Source organism: Urocitellus parryii, chromosome 10 (assembly GCF_045843805.1).
Source record: "Urocitellus parryii isolate mUroPar1 chromosome 10, mUroPar1.hap1, whole genome shotgun sequence".
Taxonomy (NCBI): domain Eukaryota; kingdom Metazoa; phylum Chordata; class Mammalia; order Rodentia; family Sciuridae; genus Urocitellus; species Urocitellus parryii.
Genome location: NC_135540.1, coordinates 90451145 through 90474397, shown reverse-complemented (window position 1 = coordinate 90474397; position 23253 = coordinate 90451145). Strand labels below are relative to the sequence as shown.

Below are 23253 nucleotides of genomic sequence, written 5' to 3'. Positions count from 1 at the left end.
CTTACCCCTCCTTGGCCTGATGTCCCCTACCCCTTCTCCCCTCCCCCCAGGTTTCGGAATCGACGCCGCACGCGCGGCACCGCGTGACCCGTCGTGACGTACGCAGCGAATCGCACCGGAGGTGGGAGAGGGCCGAGGGGACGGTAGAGGGCTTGGGGGCGGAGCCACCCTACTGGCCCGCCCCCGTCGTCAGCTGCCTCCGCGCGCGAAAGTCAAACCTGGGGACCCGCCGGCGGGGGAAACCTAACTGGGTCAGATCTGGGCGAGTTCCGGATCGTGCGCGCGTCTGTGCTCTCCTCCTTGCCCGAAGCATTTGGGGCAGCCAAAGACCAAGAATGGCCACCCCGCCCAAGAGAAACTGCCCATCTCCCTCCACTAGCTCCGAGGGTACCCGCATCAAGAAAATCTCCATCGAAGGGAACATCGGTAAGAACCCCTGGTGAATGTTGGGCTCAACGCAGGGGGAATCACGGTGGCGTCTGAAGGTCCCCTTCGCTGCCTCTAGCTGCTATTAGGTGAGGGCTTTGCCAGTCTGGAGGTGCGGACGCGGCCCCGGCTTTCTTTCCCGCCCAAAGCATCTTTCCCAGCCCTCCCCCGCTACCCTCCTGCGCCCGAGGCTGGCAGACGCTGGTCCCGCTGAGCGCCGGGTGGGCCGGCTTTGTGGGGCGCGCTTTGGACCGCTGCACGGGTCTTTTTTGGGCACTCGAAGAGGAAAGGGTTTCTTTTGATGGTGGGTCAGATACAGCGGATTTCTTGAGGTGTGATTTAGGTTAAGTTACATTCACCGTTTTTAAGGTGTACTGTTCTATGAGGTCTCAAACATAATGCCTTTTCACATCAATATAAAAAACATTTCCATCGCCCCCAAAAGTTCCTCTGTGCTCCTTTGTAGCCAACATCCTCTCCCTCTCTTTCTGGGAATTGCTGACCTGATTTTTTTTTTTTTAATTCCTGCGAGTTATGCCATTTCCAGAATGTCATATAAATAGAATCAGAGAGTCTAGCCTTTCGTGTCTTGTTATTTTAGCATAGCGCTTTTGAGATTCATTCATGTTTTTTTTCTGTAGTTTCTTTTTATTGCCGAGTAATGTGTTATTGCAAGGATATACCATGATTTATGTAGTCCCCACTTGTGGATGTTTGGTTTGTTTCTAGGTTTTAGCAATTACTGATGAAACTGCTATACACCTTCAAGTTCAAGGAAAGAGGCTTTTAATGTTCTAAATAGCATGGAGTTCCTCAACTCTACCTAACATCCAAGTAGTAACTAGAGTACGATTCAAAGACCACTAACGTTTCACTTTCTGGTTTTGGGTGGTTTTGTGTGTATGTGTGTGTTTGCCATACCAGGAATTGAACCCAGAAGCCCTCTACAGACTCTTCCTAGGTTGCACTGGATGTGGGTGGCTGGCTCTAAGTTGTGATCCTCTTGCCTCAGCTTCCTAAGTTGCTGAGATTATAGGTATCTGCCATTGCCCTGGACAGGTTTTTGTTCCAACTCTGTTGGAGGCAAACCACATCATGCATATCATTGTGCAAGGTGAACATGAATTTCCTACTATAGGAAACCTACTCCTGACACTTCCTGTTTTTTTTTTCTTTCTTTTTTTTTTTGTTGGAGAGGAGAGAGAGAGAGAGAGAATTTTTTAATATTTATTTTTTAGTTCTCGGTGTACACAACATCTTTGTTGGTATGTGGTGCTGAGGATCGAACCCGGGCCGCAGCATGTCATGCAAGCGCGCTACCGCTTGAGCCACATCCCCAGCCCGACACTTCCTGTTTTGATAGAATTTTTTTGGTTGTAGGTTGGGTACTGGTCATCCATGCATACAGTATAGGTTTTCTTAACACATTCAAAGCAGTGTTCCTATAAAAAAGCAAGGCTAGTAGATGCTTCACCCATTCAGAATAAAACTGAATACACCCTCAAGAAGATCTTATTTTATTGCTGCAGGTTTAAGGCACCAGTGGGAAAGACTCTTATTTCATCTAAGCAGTGTAAGTTCTATGATGATGCATGTTTGCTGGTATGATGCATGTTTACTGGTATGAGTTCTCTTTGTGGAGAAAGATCATCTGTAAAGACAGGAAAAAGCAGTTAACAATGCCATCATAAAATGTATTTGAACAGACAACACCTCAGATCAATATCACAATGTATTAATCTTCTTCTCTCTTCTTAAATCCAGTTAGGTAACATATCATATCTAGAAATCTACTTTCCCTGCAAGCATCTGTAATCTTCTCAGCACCTGAAATAATTTCCTAGTGTGTTACTCCATTTCCAATTTCTCTTAATTACTTGCAGAGCATTCATTCTATATACAGATGGAATCATGTTATAACCTGCTTAAAATTCCTGACTTCTCTATACTGAAAGGATCTGCAAACTGATGGCCTGCATTTGTACCATATTTTCCTGCTGTGATTTGGGTGGAGGCAGGGTGTTAGTTACTAGAATTTTAAAAATTTGAGATTCCCATAAACATCTAGGTTCTTGGCTTATGAAAAATCTAAAGATCTCCTAACACTGGGCCTATGTTTCTATGTAACAACAATTTGTGTTTAGATGGAGTGTGTTCCTCACCATTTACTGTCTCCTTTACACTAGGCTTTGTCAGTTGATGTTTATTACTGCTTTTGCACTGTTGTTCATGTTCCCATCCACCTTATTTGACAGATTCAAACAAGCTATCACTGTATAAATTTGTGGCTGGATGCTATGGCACATTCTTTTAATCCTAATGACCTGGGAGGTTGAGGCAGGAGAATCTCAAGTTTGAGGCCAGCCAGCCACAGCAACTTAGCAAAACTGTGTCTCCAAAAACAAACAAACAAACAAACAAATAAAAATAAAGGACCAGGTTTGATCCTCAGTACTGAAAAAAAATACTATTTTTTCTTTATGATTCTGTTTCTAGAATTTGAACTTTTTATTTTTATTTTTCAGTGCTGAGAATCAGATTCAAGGTTTGCATACTATGCAAATGTTTTACTAACAGAGAACTATACCCCATCCCTGCAATGTAAATTTTACCTGGTTATTTTAGTTTTGTACTAAAGTAGCTCATTATCTCATGTTCTATGTTATTAAAATACACCCTAATGTTAAATTTATGGAGCCCTTGGCCAGACATGGTGGCACACACTTATGACCAGCAGTTCAGGAGGCTGAGGCAGGAGGATTGTGAGTTCAAAGCCAGCCTTGGTAATTTAGCAAGGCCTTAAGCAATTTAGCTAGACCCTGTCTCAAAATTAAAAGTAAAAAGGGCTGATGATGTGGCTCACTAGTTAAGGCCCTCTGGGTTCAATCTGTGGTACCAAAAAAAAAAAAAAAGATTTATGGAAGGCTTACCTGCTTCTTAATACTTTGTTCAGAATGACTTTTATCATCTTAATGCTTGTTTGACATTAAGAATTCAGTTAGTTCCTGGGATTTTTATAGAAGTATTAATGTGAATATCTATGGTTCTTGTTCTCTTTTGCCTTTGTCCTTGGTAGAATATTTACTTATTGATTAACTTATTTTCTAGTTCCCACTTCCCCCACAAAATTTAAGGAACTAAACTAGGACTAAGTATTGTTACTCTGTGTGAACTAAATGTAGCTATTATTACATTTAAACTTTAAAAATAGACTGCATGATTCTGCTTGTAGGCAGTATCAGAGGGAAGCTGAGGGCTGGTGTTGTGGTTCAATGGTAGAATGCTCATCTAGCACATATGAGGCACTGGGTTCAATCCTCAGCACCACATAAAAATAAAAATATTGTGTCCACCTACAACTAAAAAAATTTATATAAAGGAAGTAGAAAGTGGTAGCCTTCAGTGCATTCAGACTCTGAGCTGATGCCTTGGTTCTCTTTTCCTTTGTTCAGTGAATATTCAGTGATCATATAAAACCATTCTTCTAGATGCCTTATAGTCCCTAACTTGATCACCGTGTTTTTCTCATGACTAGTCACTTTGTTTATCCTTAGAAAGTTTTTCTTCTCTTCTGGAGATAATATGACTTTTGTATTTTATTTGTCTCACTGTTCTCTCTGTGTCAATTTTTTATTTAACTCCCTCCCTTTGCTTTGTGTGATCCTTTAAAGTTCTTATATATATTTTTTCCTATTTATTTATTTATTTATTTATTTATGTGATACTGGGAATTCAACCTAGGGCCTTGTGCATGCCACGCAAGTGCTTTGCCACTGAGCTACATCCTCATTCCTTTCATTCTTTTCTGTTGCTCTCCATAATGTCATAGGTTTTGAATATAGTTCTGCAAGTCAAAGGTAAGTTCATCCTTGCCTGCCTGTTTATAAGGAAGAAGAAGCTTTGCTTGCAAAGATGTTAAAGTTATATATGGGTTTGTATGTGTAGAGAGAGAGAGAGAACATTATGCTGATCAGCAATGTCTAATATAACCACATTTGGTGACATTAGATAGAAAGGATGTGGTAGAGCTGGGCATGGTGGCGCATTCCTATGATCCCGGCAATCCTGGAGGCTGAAACAGCAGGATCGAGAGTTCAAAGCCAGCCTCAGCAAAAAGCAAGGCACTAAGCAATTTAGTGAGACCCTGTCTCCAAATAAAATACAAAATAGGGTTGGGAATGTAGCTCAGTGGTCAAATACCCACTGAGTTCAATCCCCAGTACCCCACCACCACCAAAAAAAAGAAAGGGTGTAGTGGTCATTAGGTGTGTAGTTCTACACTGTACCCTGTGAGGTTCTACATCAAGACTGTCCCTACTATTAAATATAATATATTCCTAGGTAACTTTAACATAGTAAACATTGTATACCCTAATTATACATGAGTTGTCCCTATGTCCCCTGCCAACCCCATATCTCAGAAACTAATGAGTGGTCAGAGAAAACTAAAGTACATATTTTTTATTTATTTTTTTTAAGGTTTGATAGAAAACACAGAACCATGACAATTACTGCTTTTAGGAAGTATTTTGCAGAAAGGTTTTATAATATTTACTAGTCATTGTGCTTATTAGTGTTAGTAATAATCATATTATTCTTTATTCTAAAACCCTAGTCATTGGATGTATCTTCATATTGATATTATGGTTACTTGTGTGTTCCTTAATTAGTTTTAGATAGGAGAAAACTGAGCTTCTTTGTAGACTTGAGAGAGTGGAGCTGGTAGACAGGAAGGTTCTAAAAATCTGAGCCTGGAATGAATAATAATATAGTGATAGTTTATTTGTTATTACAACAGTTTCCATGAAGAAAGTACTATTATCTTTCTTGAGGAAACAGGCTCAGAGAGGTTCAGGGACTTGCCCAAATTCACACAACTAGTTTTAAGTGGGAGACTAGCCTTACTGTTTCCCAGAATTGCTTGGCTAAGGAAAATATGTCTTGGAGTTGAACCTTTTTCTCCCAGATATAACATCTTGCCTAAAACTTCACTAGATTCTTATTTCCTCTGTTCTCTGGCTTTGCTAAGCTAAAAACAGTAACAAGTGTGCTCTGCACAATTGAATAGGTACCCTTTTAATTTCTGGTTTTTTTTTTTAAAAGAAAGTTTAAGAAATTGCATTTGTTGCCTGTTATAAATCCTGTAAAAGCTGATGATTATTTATCTTTATTTTTTTTCCTGACAAGTTTTCTTACTGAATTTTACCTTTCCTTTCATAACAGCTTCAGGGAAGTCAACATTTGTGAATATCCTTAAACAAGTCTGTGAGGATTGGGAAGTGGTTCCTGAACCTGTTGCCAGATGGTGCAATGTTCATAGTACTCAAGATGAATTTGAGGTATGAAAATAGAGTTTTAAATGAATAAAATAAAAATCTTTTGGATTAGAGGACCAACATCTTTTTCTTTTCCAATAAAAATTTCAAGTCTATATCTTCATTGTGGTGGTGTTACATGAATATTTATATAAATATATACATAAAGCTTTGTTGACCTATGCTTTTAAGATTTACTATTGTATCTAAATAAAGTTAAGTGTTTTAAGAGTTTAAAAATTAATGAAGCCTTAAAAAATTGAATTTCAATTTAAATTTCTCCAAGGGCTTTGTTTTTGGAGAGGGAGAGTACTGAACTCAGGGGCACTTGACCACAGAGCTACATCCCCATCCCTATTTTTGTATTTTATTTAGAGACAGGATTTCACTGAGTTGCTTAATGCTTCTAGTTGCTGAGGTTGGTTTTGAACTTGCTATCCTCCTGTCTCAGTCTCTGGGATTATGGTCGAGCTGATGGGATTATAGGCATGTGCCTTCACTCCCTATTCAAAGGGTTTTACATTTTGATTAAAAACAAGCAAACAAACAAAAAAAATTTTTAAATCTTAGTTTACCTTTTAAGACCTTTGTCATAGAGAAAATAGTTTATTTCAGATTTCTTTTTATCATTACTATCATTCTTAAGACTTCTATTATAGGGCACAAGTGTCATTTTCATTGCCTTGCAAATGAGAAAGGAAGGAAATAACAGTTACATTTCCTTTTTTTAGTAGAAGAATTTTTGGTTGTGTGTATAGGAGAGAGTGATTGCTAATATTTTCATTTTTGGAGAATTGGGAATTGAAATTGAAAGAAGAAATCTTCAAAAATGGAAATGCATGCTAGAAACTTACTTTAAAAAGAGCAGGACAGAAGAGTGAAAAAAATATTTTTAAAAGTTTAACTGTTGGTAGGATTTCTGTGAATAATTGAATATTTAAAATATAAATCACATACACAAATAGGAATTACTAGCAGGATACTCTGTAGACTTTGAATATATATGATTTTAAATTAGTAAAAAATATTTTACTAACACTACCTTCTATTTGTTAAGCATAGTTACTTTAGGTCTGGGGCCAATTAGGTATACCCATCTTTATAATGTCTAGGACTAAATTTAAAGGGACTTCCTCCCCAGATGGACCCTATTTTCTAAAGAAATTGATGTCTCCTATCTTTGAGGAAAGGTAGGATTAGTCTTAAAAAGAACTTTAAAGTGGGTGAATATATTTGTTTCTTTAACCATTTTTAATTGACATGTAACTGTAAAAGTGTATGAAGTCTATGTATAGTCTAAAGAACACTTCAAAAAGCTAACAGCTTTGTAATCATCATCCAGGTCAAAAAAATAGAACATTAATTATCATTTTAGAAATCCTGTTTGTCCAATCATATCTCTAAACAAGGGTACAAATATGTGAGGTGCTTCTAGTTGAAAGTTATTGCCCTGTTAATATTGAGAGTATATTGCACCCTTTAGTAATGTTGCAGAGAAGAGGTTGAAAATTGTATTAATATACTTGGGAAGATAATTTATAATAAGAAGATTGTCTCTTGAACTTGGAATCAGTTCAGAGAGATTGGTTAGATTTAGTGACTGACATCATTAGACTATGACACATTGATGTATCTGTCACCATTTTAAAACTATATGTCTTCATGAATATGGCACTTATATTTATGGGCTAGGACATTTTCTTTCCACGTACTGGAGTCAAAATGCCAAGCTGGCATTTTTAAAGTAAGTAGTATACATATGATCCTGTTATCATGGGGCTGGGAGGAGTACTAGAGATGGAATCCAGCGGCTCTCTACCCCTCTGCATCCCCAGCCCTTTTTTGTTTTTTTATTTGAGGGTTTTGCTGAGTTTCTGAGGCTGACCTTGAATTTATAATCCTGCCTCATTCTCCTGAGTTGCGGGATTATAGGCATGTGCCACTACATCAAGCTTGATTATCTTTGTTGAAATTTGATGCATATTCTTGGACGGTAGCTTTAATTTTGTGTCTATTAAAAGCTGTTATATTATTAGTCTTCTGTACTTCCAGGCAGAGATTCAAACAATGTGGGAATAGTATTTTGGGGTAGATTGTAGAATGTCAGGGAATGGGTAGCAGAGTGGCATCCTTCTTTTTTTTTTTTTTTTTGCCCTGGCCCTCCACTATACTCAAGAATTGGGGTTTTCTTCATCTTAGATCAGTACTTCCCCAAACCCATCCCTGATCTATTCCTTGGAGTTATGTGACTCACCAACTGTATAAATCTTAGCTTTCTTGGAGTATTGTCAACAATGGGAAATGGACTGTTTTCATTCCAGTCCTGGCCAGCCCAGCCCTACTTTGGATGTTATCCATTTGATTATACTGCTTGGAAGTTGTAGAACTGGAAGAGTGGCTATTAGTAAATGTTGTCTTTCCCTGATATTTAAATATGCACTTGCTTATTTAGCTTGTTTGGGGTTTTTTTTAAAGCTGTTTTTATTTTAAACCTGCCACCTAGTGGCTGAAATGTTGCTGTACTGTTAATAGGCTACCACTAATTTTTTTAAAATTTATTTTTTATTTATATATGACAGCGGAATGCATTACAATTCTTATTACACATAGGGAGCACAATTTTTCATATCTCTGGTTTGTATACACAGTGTATTCATACCAATTTATGTCTTCATACTTGTACTTTGGATAATAATGATCATCATATTCCACCATCACTAATTTTGATACAATGAAGCGGTGAAATAGTTTAAATGATTACATAGTCTCCTTCCCTCATGTGATAAAATGATCTTTAAAACTTATCACCTAGATGATTTATCAAATTTTGTATTAAAGGCTTATTTCCAAATAATAATATATTTGCTGATTTGATTTAATTGCCTCCTATTAGGCTTTTTGTTTTTTGGGTTTTTTTTTTTTTTTGTAGATAGACTTAAGGAGATCTCTCCTTTTTGTTCTTTTTAATCTTTTTCATGAATTTTTTACATTTATAAATCATTTAATATACAAAGTTAAAAACTATTTAGAAGCTGAGTGTAGTGGTGCACACCTGTCTTCCCAGTAATTTAAGAGACTGATGAGGAGGATTGGAAGTTCAAAGCCCACCTCAGCAAGGCCCCAAGCAACTTAGTGAGACCCTATCTCAAAATAAAAAAAAAAAGAACTGAGGATATGGCTCAGTGTTAAAACACCTGGGTTCAATCTTCAGTACCAAAACAAACAAAACCAAAAAACAAAACAAACAAACAAAAACACTATCTAGAATTTTACATTTTTAAAAGAATATCTTCTAAATTATTCAACAAAAGATAGAGATCATATTCCTTTGTCTGAAATCCTGGAGCCAGATGTTTCAGAATAAGAAATTTGCAAGGGCTGGGATTGTGGCTCAGTGGTAGAGCGCAAGACTTTCGCGTGTGAGGCACTGGGTTCCATCCTCAGTACCACATAAAAATAAAGGTATTGTGTTCATCTACAACTAAAAAAAAAGAAAAAAAGGAAATTTTTAGAATTCAGAATGGTAAATCAGTGTACATACCATACTACAATAATCCCCGCGTGCGTGTGCGTGCGTGCGTGTGTGTGTGTGTGTGTGTGTGTGTGTGTGTGTGTATTTTTTGCCATTGGGGATTGAACCAGGGATGCTTAACCACTGAGCCACATCACCAGCCCTGTTTTTTATATTTCATTTACAGACAGGGTCACACTGAGTTGCTTGGGACCTTGATAAGTTGCTGAGGCTGGCTTGAACTTGCAATCAATCCTCCTGCCTCGGTTTCCAGAGCTGCTGGGATTACAGGCATATTCCACAGTGCCCTGCTGAAACCCTCAATTTTTTAACTCTCAATGTATATACCATTCTACATTAACCTTCAATCAATCATGTATGATTATAGGGAGGGACAGCAGCCCTTCTTGCATAATCAAACATGTTAGTACTTTTGTAGTAATATAAATGCCTATTCACACCAAATGGGTTAAATAGATGTCACTGTCAGTTCATATTGGATTTGTAAGCAAATGAATTTTGTCATCAAGCTTATGAAAATTTTGTTTTCAGAATTTCTTCAATTTTGAAATTACAAATTCAGATGAGGGAATGCAGACCTTTATAAACTTGTGTGACAGGACATGAAAGATTTTTAAAAAGCATAAGCTTTCAAATACATTATAAATTAACAGGCATCTTCTCTTTGATTTTATTAAATGTACATCTTAAATATAGGTACACATAGCATACAATATGATTTATGACAGTTGGTATTCAAAGGCACAGGTTCACTATTCTGTAAGAAGGGGATATTGTTGAATGTGCAGTAAAATTAAAAATGAGATTAGACCTATCATCTTATAGCATCACGTATACACTTTGGATCCCTAACCTTCTTATGGCAGATAAATGGCTGCAGATGATGCAGAAAAGGCTTATGTCTGGTGATACATTCAAATGCGAAGGTCCTAAAGCTCCAGTAATTAACAATGGCTGTATAAAGCTTATTCTCAAAGATCTCTGGGGTCAGATACTATAGTATTCCCACAAAAGTTGTAGTAAGACTTCTTTGATCAGTGCCTTTGGCGTATCCCAGATTAATTATTTTATTCATTATCTTTCCACCAACATACAGAAGAACTACATATTTAGGTTTTAAAACTGAGGTATAATTTTAGTTTTTGTGCAAATATCAAATCCCAGACCTTCTATCACTCAGTAAAGAACTAATCTGGCTTTCTTTAAGTCTACTTCAATTTTCTGGTTTGTTGAGTAGCTTCTGAAGACCTCCAAAACAGTATTTCATTGCTAAAAAAGGCATATCATTAATCAGAAAATTCAATTCCTCAGGAACGTCATAGGCCTTTACAACATTGGCATGATTCAGCTTCATGCTGATTTCATGTCACCACTGTTCTGTTTTTGGTACTTAGCTCTAGGTGATGAGATTTATTTGCTATTTTGGGGTCAAGTTCCCAGTGCTGGTACAGATAGACATTTCCAGAGCTGTCAGTGTCAAGTTGCTCCTAGATCTCTCAGGGCCCACCTATACCTGGCCACATTTTAGGAGTCAGCTTTATTGGGTGGAAGGGCAAGCAGTGTTAGGCTCTGACAGTGTTCCTGAACTGAATTTTTTTTTTCGGCGGTGGTGTGGGGGTGTTATTGCTATTAATTGTGAAGCATTATGTCACTTAAATTTATTTTTTTAAATTTAAGTTGACCAATGAAACATTTATAGTGTACAACATGATGTTTTGAAATGTATATATGTTGTAGAATGGCTGTCAAGATAAGTAGCATATGTATTACCAGTGCTATTTTACTTTGTATTATTAATACTAAGAAACCAGTGAGAAATTAGTAACTGTGAGAAAGGAGGTATATATTTGTCTTTGAAACAACTTATTTTTTTCTTTTTTTAGACCTTGATATTTTTTTCTCACTTACCAATAATCTATACTTCCTATAAAATAGTGAAATATTCTCTCATGAAGCAATAGTGGATATGAATCAGAGAGAACAGAATAAAAACCACTATAATCCCATCATTCTGTATGTTTCATTTATATAGTTGTGATAATAAATTACTAAATCCAGTTTGGGTAAAGGTAAATACAATTTTTTATTTTATAAAATAATACCACTTCACAGTTAAGAAAATGTCGGATTATCCAAAGAGGGAAATGAAGCTGGGAGCGGTAGTCCACGCCTGTAATCTCATGGGCTTGGGGATTACAGGTTTACACAGGAGGATTGTGAATTCAAAGCTAGCCTCAGCAATGGCAAGGCACTAAACAACTCAGTAACTGTATCTAAATAAAAAAAAAAAAAATACAAAATAAGGCTAGGGATGTGGCTCAGTGGTCAAGAGCCCATGAGTTCAATCCCAAGCACCAAAAAAAAAAAAAAAAAAAAGAAGGAAATGAAACTTACCTATAACCTTATTACCCAGAGATAAGTGCAGATCCTATTTGATACAACAGTATACAATTTTGTACTGTTTTTCTCAGCTATAATAACCATTATGACTTAACAATTTAAAATATCATTAAAATTTTTCTGTAAATGAAAGGCAGCTTAATTAATTGTATGTATATACCATTATATACTTAATATAATATAAATACCTAATAATTCAGTGATAGCCTCCTATTTACCTAGCACTGTGATAGACAACTTTTCAGTTAAATCTATATTCTAGATTATTTCTTTAAAATAAAATTCCAAAAGTGGACTTAATGGGGCCAAAAATTACAGATTTTTTTTAAAGTAGCTAAATTGCTGTCTAAGTGTTATACCTATAAAATTCTATTACAAAGTTTTGCTTCAGTTTTAATTTATGCATTTGTATTTTTAGAACTAGCTGATTATCATTTTTATAACTAATGAGTCAGGATTGATCCTCTGAGTTCTTTTAATATAGTAGACTTTGGAATTACTTTGGGCAAGAGAGATTACATTTATTGGGAAATTCAAATAAAAGGTATATGATTTTGTTATTAATTTTTAATTTTTATTAAAACATGAAATTTTACCATCTTAAATGCCTTTTTAGGTGTACTGCTTTGATAGTTTTAAGTACATTTACAGTGCAAATGTACTGTGCAAATCTTTTGCATCTTTCACAACTAAAACTATGTCTATTAACCACTCCCTTTGCCTGCTCTTCCCAGCCCCTGGTAAATGGCATTCTACTGGGTATAACTTAAGAATCTGACAGCTTTTTCACTTCGCATAATGTCTTATGTTGTGGTCTTTTTTTTTAATCTTTAATATTATTATTGCTTATTGTTATGTGGTACAGAGGATCGAACCCAGAGCCTCACGTGTGCAAGGCAAGCGCTGTAGCTACCACTGAGCTACCACCTTAGCCCCTTATGCTGTGGTCTTTTAAAAAATATAAATACTTATTTAGAAATGAAAAAAGTACCTATTTTAGTGGATATAAAGAGATGGGGAACTCAGATTTTTAAAACAAATAGCATTGTAAAAGAAAATGTATATGTATAGTTACAATAAAAGAACTAATAAAAGGGCTGGGATTGTGGCTCAGCGGTAGAGCACTCGTCTAGCACGTGCAAGGCCCTGGGTTCGATCCTCAGCACCATATAAAAGAATAAATAAATAAAATAAAGGTATTATGTCCAACTACTTCTAAAAAATAAAATTTAAAAAAAAAAGAACTAATAAAAAAGATACATTTTAAAAATAGAGCTAATGTGATGCTGGATGTAGTATACTTGTAATCCTTGCTGAGCCAAGAGGATCAAAAGTTTGAAACTATCCTGGGCAGTTTAGCAAGACCCTGTCTCAAAGTAAAATTTCAAGAAAGAGGCTGGAGGTGTAGCTCAGTGGTAGAGCACCCCCCATGTGTTCAGTTTCCAGAACCAAAAAAAGCCCTGAGCAAACAAACCAGCTAGTATGAGATGTGTAGTGTTCATTATCATCAGATGAATTGTTTTCATCTTCCTGTTCACTGTTGACTTACTCTAGCTCAAAAAGTTTCAAATTTCTTATCATCATCTATTTATATGGTCATATTTATCTCTTTGGAGTTCTAAATGTCACCAGTACCTGAATGTCCATTTTATTCAGAAGATTTGGGAAATTTTCTTCTATTATTGCACTGAATGTTTTTTTTTTCTTTTAAAGAATTTTACCTTCGTTTTATTTGTTTTTATGTGGTGCTAAGGATTGAACCCAGTGCCTCACATGTGCTAGGCAAGTGCTATACCACTGAGCTGTGTGGGTTTTCTGTGCCACTGGCTTGTATCTCTACTTTTTCCTCAAGACCTGTGGGTCTTAAATTTGATTTTCTATTGTCCCAGAGACTGTATATTTTGTTCAACAAAGCCCTGGTGGGGAGAAGTTGGGAAATCTTTTCTGTAGATTTCAGATTTTTAGCATTCTGGTTTTGGGTTTGGTGGATGCTTAGAGGTATATACTAAACTTGTGGTTATATTCTGAGAGTTTTTTCTTTTTCTTTTGCAGTTTTTGGGAATCAAACCCAGGGCCTTGTGCATGCTAGGCGAGCATTCTCCCACTGAGTTATACCTCTAGTTAAATTGTGAGAGTTTTACTTAATAGTCATGAGGATGTTAGGTTGGATACAAAGGTTGAAAGTGAATGGCTATTAAAGGGACTAAGATAATTTTGGCTTTTGACCCCCAACAGTCCATCTCTTCACAATCATGATATCCTCAGCCAAGGTCAAGCAGTCTGCAGAATTTTTACTCTAGGTGCTACTCTTCAGAGAACTTCAGTTCCACATCGTCATAAACAATCTGTGTTGGGGGTGTTGCCCCACTGTCTCATAATTTTTTTTTTTATAATTTTGAAATCAGAAGCCAAACAAGCTTCACATTGCATTTGGTTGATATGTCTTTTCAATTTTAATATCTTAGTTGCCTCTTTTTATTTTTTCCTTTGCAATTTATTTGTTGTAAGAAATTGAGTCATTTGTTCTATGCAGTTTGCCTCCTTCTGGTTTTGGCTGAATATATCATTGTGATAAAATTTACCATGTTTTTTAGTTCTCTGTATTTTCTACAAATCTGTAGGTAGACCTCCATAGACTTGATTGGATTTAGTTCTAATTTTGGGGGGGGGCATGATTCCTAAGTGATGATGTGTATTTCTGTTTACCATTACATTAGGAGGATGTCATTTGTTAAAATTGGTCAGTTACTTTAGGTGGTATCAGTCTAATTTGTCATGGGACACTTGAGACAGAAGTTTCATTGAGTCCTAGAGTTTGAGGTCAGCCTGGGCAATACGGCAAAACCACATTTCAAAGCAACAACAAAAATAAGTGAATTTTTTTAAAAAGAAAAAAATCCCTGTTTGTCCAATCATATCTCTGAACAAGGGTACAAATATGTGAGGTGCTTCTAGTTGAAAGTTATTGCCCTGTTAATATTGAAAGTATATTGAATTATTTAGTAATGTTGGAGAGGAGAGGTTGAAAATTGTATTGGGAAGATAATTTATAATAAGAAGATTATCTCTTGAACTTGGAATCAATCTTATGTTTGGTAGGTTAGGTTTATTCAATACACTTTCAGTTTACAATATTTTGAACTTATAATTGGTTTATCAGAATGTAATCCTATCTGAATCGAGGGGCATCTATGAATTAGGTCTGTTTGAAAATCATCTGGGAATAGTGGGGACTGATGAACTGGAGAGTATGTATCCCAGTTTATTTTTCCAAGAAGAAATAAAAGGATAATGTTTCTTGGCTTTCCATTTTAAAAAGAAAATGTAAATCCAGATAATTTCATTTAGTTTTTAAATATTGACAATTAATTAAAAAAATTTTAAAGTCCTACTTTAGCCAAATAATTTCTTTCATAGCTTGTTAGTTTGTGACCTCTTGTGAAGATTTGAAGATTTTTCAGACTTCAGATAACTTAAAATACTGGGGGAAAAAGTGTAAGGAAGGGGACTTGACTTGGTTTTATTAATCATCATGCATTTATTTGTATAGCTTTTTTTGGAGCCTTAAAAAGTTCAGATAGCTCATAACGTTGCTTTTTTTTTTCTTTTGCAAATTCAAAACAGGAACTGACAACATCTCAGAAAAGTGGTGGGAATGTTCTTCAGATGATGTATGAGAAGCCTGAACGATGGTCTTTTACCTTTCAATCATATGCCTGTCTCAGTCGGATACGAGCTCAGCTTGCCTCTCTCAATGGCAAGCTCAAAGATGCAGAGAAACCTGTATTGTTTTTTGAACGATCTGTGTACAGTGACAGGTATATATAAATGGTTTATACTTGGTTATCTGAAAACTTGGCTTAGAGTTGGACATTTTTTTTCCTCCTGTTTCCTGTGAATTAAAGTAATAATAGAGGCTGAGTTGAGGAATTGAGATACATAATGGCATTGAATCTCCTCAGCATTCTGGTATTAATATCATTGAGAAGTTTTAGCATTTATAATTTCTGGCTTCTGTGGAATTGGTAGGGAATAGTAGCTATTTAATCCAGATTTGTAGAGAAGTTTTAAAATTCTCATCTGTTCTGGTTAAATCTGGTTCTATATCCTTGTGTCTCACCTGAACCAGTGAGATAAAAATTTCCAAGGGAGCTTTAGAATTTTCCTGCTTATGTCAGATTCTTTGAATCTCCAAATTAATTCAGAATAGTTTCCAAAATTTTTTGGTTTCAGGACCCCTTTCTATCCTTAATGATTGTCCTTGTATCCAAAGTGCTTTGTATCTTACTGATGTGTATATCTTGTTATAAATTTAGATTGAGAAATATTTTAAAATTATTTACTCATTTAAAATTAGCAATAAACCCATTTCATATTAACATAGATAACATTTTTAATTAAACATTATATTTTTCTAAACAAAAAGTAGTGAAAAAAATAGCAGTTCTTTACACTTTTGCATGTTTTTGTCTGACTTAATAGAAAAATTTGAATCTTCATTTGTGCTTCTGTATTCAGTATGTTATATCTTCTTTTGGTTGAGATGTAGTAGTATGTGAAGTAATCTGGCCTCTCATAGAACTTCTTGAAGAATCTTTGAGACTTCCAGTGGTCCTCACATGACATTGGGAGAACTGCTGACCAAGAACATGTAGCCCATAGTTGAAGAAACTCATGGTTGTTTTTTTTTTTCCTGTTATCTGAGGCACTATCTGCCACAGGATTTAGGTGAATATTTCATATTCATTTAATAGATTTATTTTCTATTTCTTTGTGGGTTTTTAAAAAAATGACATGTGTATTGATGAAGCCTCTCTTTCAGGTATATTTTTGCATCTAATTTGTATGAATCTGACTGCATGAATGAAACAGAGTGGGCAATATATCAAGACTGGCATGACTGGATGAATAACCAGTTTGGCCAAAGCCTTGAATTGGATGGAATCATTTATCTTCGAGCTACTCCAGAGGTGAGAACCAATAAAAATTCACTTGCTCCATTGAAAACTTAAAGTAGTATTTAGAAATCTTTTCAGTTGTGTGTGTTGAAGGCAATTTAATTCAACTCCAGCCCTCCATGTCTTCATCTCCAAACTCACAACTTTATTGATAGAATTGTTCTGTTTTCTTGGCAGAGTAGAAGCAAGACTTGTCAAGTAGCACTTTTAGAACCCGCTCAGTTCTCTTTTATTTTTCATCTTTATTTCTTCCTAACTTGCAGACTTTCTCATCCCATTTTACTCAAGCAACTTCTACAATATAGGCTGCATATGAGGTAGGACTTAGGATATTTTAATTTTCCAATGCCTAGGATAGGGTCTGGGTATACAGTAGGAGATATGTAAATATTTGCTGAATGGATGGCAAAGTTGGAGGTTCATTTCAAGGAAAATCTTTTATAATTGTAACTTGAATGAGTAGATAGTAACCATTAAGTTGAAAAGAGACTTAGTTAAAGGAGCTCCCTTGAAAATATGCCTTTTATGATAAATTATAACTGCAATAGCTGTTCTGTTTACATCATAATATATTATTATTGATCCAGGAAGATCAAGTAGATGCTTTTCATGAAATCAACCTAAATAATAGGATCTTACATTTAACAGGAAGCTTTCTGGGTTTGACACTTGCATTCTCATTGTTTCTCTGTTTTTTAAATTTCTACTTCTTGGGTAAGTCAAAAGATCTAGGTTTCTGATTATAGTAGATTATTTTGTTCCTTTTTTTAATGTCAAATAAGCCAGGATTCAGCAGTTATAATAATATTGAAATTCACTTTGGGGCTGGGGATGTGGCTTGGGAGGTGGCGCGCTTGCCTGGCATGCGTGCAGCCCGGGTTTGATCCTCAGCACCACATGCAGGGAAGATGTTGTGTCTGCCGAAAACTAAAAAATGAATATTAAAAATTCTCTTTCTCTCTCCCTCTCTCACTCTCTCTTGAAAAAAATTAAAAAACCAAGAAATTCACTTTTATTTTTGAGAAGAATCTTTTTGAATATGAATGTTAAAAAAGAGCATGAAGAATACTAATGATTTTATTCTGCTGGAAACAGTTTCTTAAAGACTAACACAAAACTACTGTTTTATCTCATCAGTATTTTTTAAAAATATTTTTTAGTTGTAGATGGACACAATACCTTTATTTTTATGTGGTGCTGAGGATCAAACCCAGTGCCTCATACATGCAAGGCACACGCTCTACCACAGAGCCACAACTCCAACCTCTCATCAGTATTGTTTATGATATAGTTTGACTAAATGTTTAATTATTGAAAAAGAGAATTTATAAAAGACTTTGAAAGACAGTTTTTATGCTGCTATAGGCTTATGCATGTTATTTAGGTTGAAGGTTTCCCCTCCCCCCTCTGTCCATCCATCTATTCCTTCTTTCGTTTCTTCCTTCCTTCCTTTTTGTGGTGGTAGGGATCAAACCCAGAACCTTCTGCATGCTGCAAAGATGATTTACCACTGGGCTAGGGAGTTTGGAGGTTCTTATGTCTTTGGATACATGATAAATTTCTGAGGATTTATGAATCCCCACAAATTATGTGAATTTTTGTATGTATGTATGTTTTCAGGGGAATGATCTAGAGCCATACTTATAATGTGACTATTTAAATTATGGCTATTAAAATTAAATAAAATTTTAAAATTCAGTTTTTTTTATCACTACACTAGCCATGTTTCAAGTGCTTAAAAGCCATAAGTGGCTAGTAGCTACTTTATTCAATAATGCAGATATAGAACAGGCACAAAACATCCCATGTTCTTTTCAGTTGTGGTGCTCTAGAGTTATCATCATGTTAAGAACCACTGCCTTTAGTGATTTTATATTAACTGAACACAGATGTTCAAGTTTGATTAACAAAAATGTAGGATTGAAAGATTGCTGTACCTTTTAGCTGTCCTATAAAAATTTTAAGTAGATGTTTAATGAATTTTTCTCCCTCTTTTTACCAAACTTACATTGGTTAGTATATTTCATATGTGGAGAGTGAAAACTAAAGAATTATTTTGACTTATTTTTGAAAGTACTATTTAGTATAGCGCTATCAAATGGCTGAAAAGCCATATGGAAGGAAAAGTGAACTACTTCAACTTTCTAGAAGAAAGAGAATTTGGCTAGCATAACTTAAGAGGCACAGAAAAGAAATTTTGATGGCAACAGAAAAAATAATTTCCTTGTCTTTTTTTCTTATTGCTTGCTTTTAGAAATGCTTAAGTAGAATATATTTACGAGGAAGAACTGAAGAGCAAGACATTCCTCTTGAATATTTAGAGAAGCTTCATTATAAACATGAAAATTGGCTCCTGCATAGAACACTGAAGTAAGACTTCCTTATTCTTATTTATTATTCATTTTGAATAAATACCTAAATCAAATTTTAATCTAAAATTTGGAAGGTATGAATAGCAACTTGTAAAGTTTTTCATTTTTAATCATTTGTTTACTGATATCTTCTAGAATTAGTTTGGATTTTGATTCTCTTGATTGTAATGAGATCTCATTTCCTTGAAGTTTTTTGTCTTTTTTTTTTTCTTTTTGTGGTGCTAGGGATTGAACCCAGAGCCTTGTACATTTGAGGCAAGCACTCTACCAACTGAGCTATAAAGGCAAGCATTCTACCAACTGAGCTATATCCCCAGCCCTCTTTGAGGTTTTTATAACTAGTGTCACCTAGTTACAAAATTGCATTTCATTCAATTGATTAAGAATTTATCTCTTTGTGCCTTACATAGGTACTCTCTTTTAGAAATAATTTTTAAGATGCAGCAAGCAGTCCCCCCCCTTATTTGATATTTTGCTTTCTACAGTTTCAGTTATCTAGCATATTAAATGGGAAATTTCAGAAATAAACAATTCAGAAGTTTAAAATTGCTCGCCAAGCCAGGTGTGCAAGTAAGTTCCAGCTATTCAGAGGCTGAGGCAGGAGAATTGTTTAAGCCCAGAAGTTTGACACCAATCTGAGCAACATAGTGAAACTCAGTATCAAAAATTAAAATATTGTTTACCATCCTGAGTAGTGTTATGAAATCTTGTGCTGTCTTGCCCTGTCCCATCTCATCTGGTACAGCACAGACCTGAGTCATCCCTTACGACCTGCCTGATAGTCATTTAATTGCCATCTCTGTTATTAAATCAACTGTCATAGTATCATGGTACTTGTGATCAAGTTACCCTTGTTTTACTTACTAATGGCCCTAGACTCCATGAGTTATGAATGATACTTGAATTTGAGATATGCCAAAGAAAAGCCATTAAGAGCTTCCTTTAAGTGGAAAAATGAAAATTTTCAATTTAATAAGGAAAGAGGGTTTAAAAAAATCCACTTTTAAGATAGAAAAAGCAGGGGCTGTGGTTATAGGTCAGTGGTAGCATGTGTGAGGTACTGGGTCCTCACATCATATAAAAATAAATAAATAAAATAAAGGTATTTTTTTAAAGAGAGAAAAATCATTAAATTTGTATATGCGAGTATAAGAAAAAACATAGTATGTAGGATTTGTATATCTGTATTTTTAGGAATTTAGTGGAAGACTTGGAATGTGTCCTTAATCGAATGGGAGGACTAATGTAATATTTTTCAAGTTTGTTTCATGAAACATGACTTAAGAGGTAATAAAGCATAGTTGTTAAGTTAAATACATAGACTTTGTCCTTACTCAGCTTTTGGCTCAAGTCCAGTCTCACTTATTGGTATATAACCTTAGACAGTCTTTGAGTCTCAGAAAGACTTCTATGAGTTTTCCTTTTTTTTTGGCAGTTCTAGGGATCAAACCACGGATGTTACATATGCTATGCAAGTGCTCTACCTCTAAAAGCCACATCCACAGCCCTTTTTAAATGTTGAGACAGGGTCTCACTAAGTTGCTTAGGTCTTTGCTAAATTGCTGAGGTTGGCTTTGAACTTGTGATCCTCCTGCCTCCGCCTCCTGAGCCACTGGGATTACTGGCATGTGCCACTACACCCAGCTTAAGATGAAAAAATTTCTAATTTATCCTATTTTCTGTTTGAGAATCATATGTCACAGTGCCTGTATGTTCTTATATCTTAATTCTTTCTTTACCTACAGTAAGTCTACATGAGAAGAAAGAGGCTACTGGTTTTATTACTTGCATGATAATTTTAGTGTAAAATGCTGATAGCATTTTGATTTTTCATTGATAAAGGGCTGCAGATATAGCTCAATGGTAGAGCACTTGCTTACCATATGCAAAGCCCTGGTTTGGTACTACCAAAAAAATGCATTTAAAAATTTTCTCTTTCATTCCTTTTTTAACTTTGTTCATCTCTCTCCTTTTAAACAGAACAAATTTTGATTATCTACAAGAGGTGCCTATCTTAACACTGGATGTTAATGAAGACTTTAAGGACAAACATGAAAGTCTGGTTGAAAAGGTAGATTTAGACAAAAACTATAAACTAATATTTGTTTGCCTTACTTAAAACAGTAGTAAAAACTTGAGAAACTTTTTGAACAGGAAGCTTATATAAAGTTGCCTTAAGAGTCAGCTTTAGAGGGCTGTAGACTATTTAGATTTAAATCCTGACTAAATTCTAGTTTTGTAGCCTGAAGAATCTTGTTTGTCTTTTTCTTTCTTTATAAGACAGGGATAATTGCAGTGATATGTTCTTTCTCACCTCCTTCCCTGCTTCTTTCCCTTTTGTTCCCCTTTATTCACACCACCAATAGTTTATTAATAATAAACTGCTTATAAAATTAAACTTTTTTCAACTAAATTCAATATGGAGGATATTTACAGTGGAAGAATATGGATTTCATTTTTAGCTGAAGTTTTGAGATTAAGAGATTATTTTGAATTTTGATAGAACCAATGTTAAGGGTGAACTGACATTGCCTAAGGTAATAACAATAATAATTGTTATTATTATTATCTTATTAAAAATTATTTTTTTTCTCTGATAATTGGAAATTGATCATATTAAGTGAGTGGTGCCATATTGATAAAGGAATGGGGAGAGAATTGTCAATAAACATTTGAGCCAATAGTAGGGGTAATTATATAGGAAATGTTCCTATACCCACATGAATAATCTTGGTGATCTGAGGTCTAAAGAGAAACCACAATTTTTTTGTTGTTTAGTTTTGGGAGTATCTTTGACTTTTTTCTTTCTCCTGTCACAGAATGTCAGCTGTTTATTATAAATAGGGTTTTGATATTTTTAAGGGAGTATATAGTTGTTATATGTTTTCCCCATCATATGATGTAAAACATATCTGTAAAATTTAAGTCACTTTTTCTTACTATTAGTGATGTCAAAAATATAGGATAAAATTCATTTCTGATAATATTAAAATTGTTATTGTACTAACTGCTAATCATCAATATTAGTGAGTCTGTAAATCTACTTGTTAATTTTATCTAACTCTTTGTTTTGACTAGAATCATTTTATATTATTATTTATATTTATTTTTATTAATATTATTAACAGTTGTATTTCTTTTTTTAGGTATGTTTACAAGGCAATAACCTCTGTCTTTTCAGGAGAATTTTTGTGTAGTCTAGAATACGTAGAGATTGAGAGTCCTGCATTATGGTGTTGTTCAATTAGCTAGGTTCAACTCAGAACTTATATAGCTTTCTCAGTACACTAACATTGCATAGTATGACAGAAATTTGTGCTTAAGAAATATTACATATCTACTCCCTGTCTGATTTTCAAAGCTTATTTAAACTATTGTGATTATTATTAAAGCTACACACATTGCTGTTCTTTGGTATTTGAATAAAGGGATAAAACTAGTGTTATGGCTGTTTTAGAACTGCATCAATCTTAGATATAAATTAAGTAGTTCCTATAATGATCTTTTAGGTCATTGATCTTTTACTACAGAAGTATTTAACAATATTTCTTTGGGAAATAAATGGCATGGTATTGTAATAAAGTTACTAATATATTTGGGGTCTTCAGCTTTTACATACACTTTCATGAAGACAAATATTAGATATTTCAAATTAGTTAAAAAATTATGTTAATATTTTTTTTCTTCCCTCAGGTCAAAGAATTTTTGAGTAGTCTGTGATCTTGCCGAAGACTCGAGATAGCCCATTGTTTCCAAATACTTCAGCTTTATGTGTCTTAATAGCTCAATATTCATAAGACTCAAGTTTTTAACCTTTTTTTCTTCAAGAAAAAGTGTTTTTGTATGTTTTATGAATCCTATGTAAAACTTTCTCTCCCTTCCTCCCTTCCTTTCTTCAATAGTTCAAAAATCAAAGATGTTTAATTATCTCTTATAACAGGAAGTCTGGAGGTAGATGGTTCCAAAATCTGAATAGTGGTTCAACTATATTATAAAAGACCTAGCCTCCTCCTGTCTTGTCCCTCTGTCATCTTCTACAGGTTAACATTTTTCCATAGTGTTTTTCACCTCAGGGTTGACCAGTTTCTTAACTGGAAGCATTAATGTTACAGAGTAAATCATGTGTAAATTAGTGTACCTATTAAAAGTTGAAAAATAGAATTTCAGAATTCCTGGAATAAGGATTCTGAAGTGAGTTTTGTTTTGTTTTAATTTTTGTTTGTTTATTTTGTTTTATTTCTAGAGGTGCT

The 23253-nt window shown here is 34.9% G+C and overlaps 1 protein-coding gene across 1 annotated transcript; it reads left to right on the top strand.

Moving 5' to 3' along the window:
- Window positions 1-335: 335 nt before the first annotated feature.
- On the top strand, window positions 336-22768 carry Dck (deoxycytidine kinase). The gene is made up of 7 exons (XM_026402595.2): window positions 336-426; window positions 5650-5765; window positions 15298-15491; window positions 16496-16643; window positions 18886-19001; window positions 20984-21074; window positions 22697-22768. The coding sequence occupies exons 1-7, from the start codon at window positions 336-338 to the stop codon at window positions 22721-22723; spliced, it is 783 nt and encodes a 260-aa protein (XP_026258380.1). The 3' UTR covers window positions 22724-22768.
- The last annotated feature ends 485 nt before the right edge of the window (window positions 22769-23253 follow it).

What these genes read in the sequence shown, in the direction of transcription:
- Dck (XM_026402595.2), top strand. Translation starts at nt 336, where the DNA reads ATGGCCACCCCGCCCAAGAGAAACTGCCCATCTCCCTCCACTAGCTCC. An exon ending in CTCCATCGAAGGGAACATCG is followed by an intron (nt 427 to 5,649) that starts GTAAGAACCCCT and finishes CTTTCATAACAG; the next exon opens with CTTCAGGGAAGTCAACATTT. An exon ending in CGATCTGTGTACAGTGACAG is followed by an intron (nt 15,492 to 16,495) that starts GTATATATAAAT and finishes CCTCTCTTTCAG; the next exon opens with GTATATTTTTGCATCTAATT.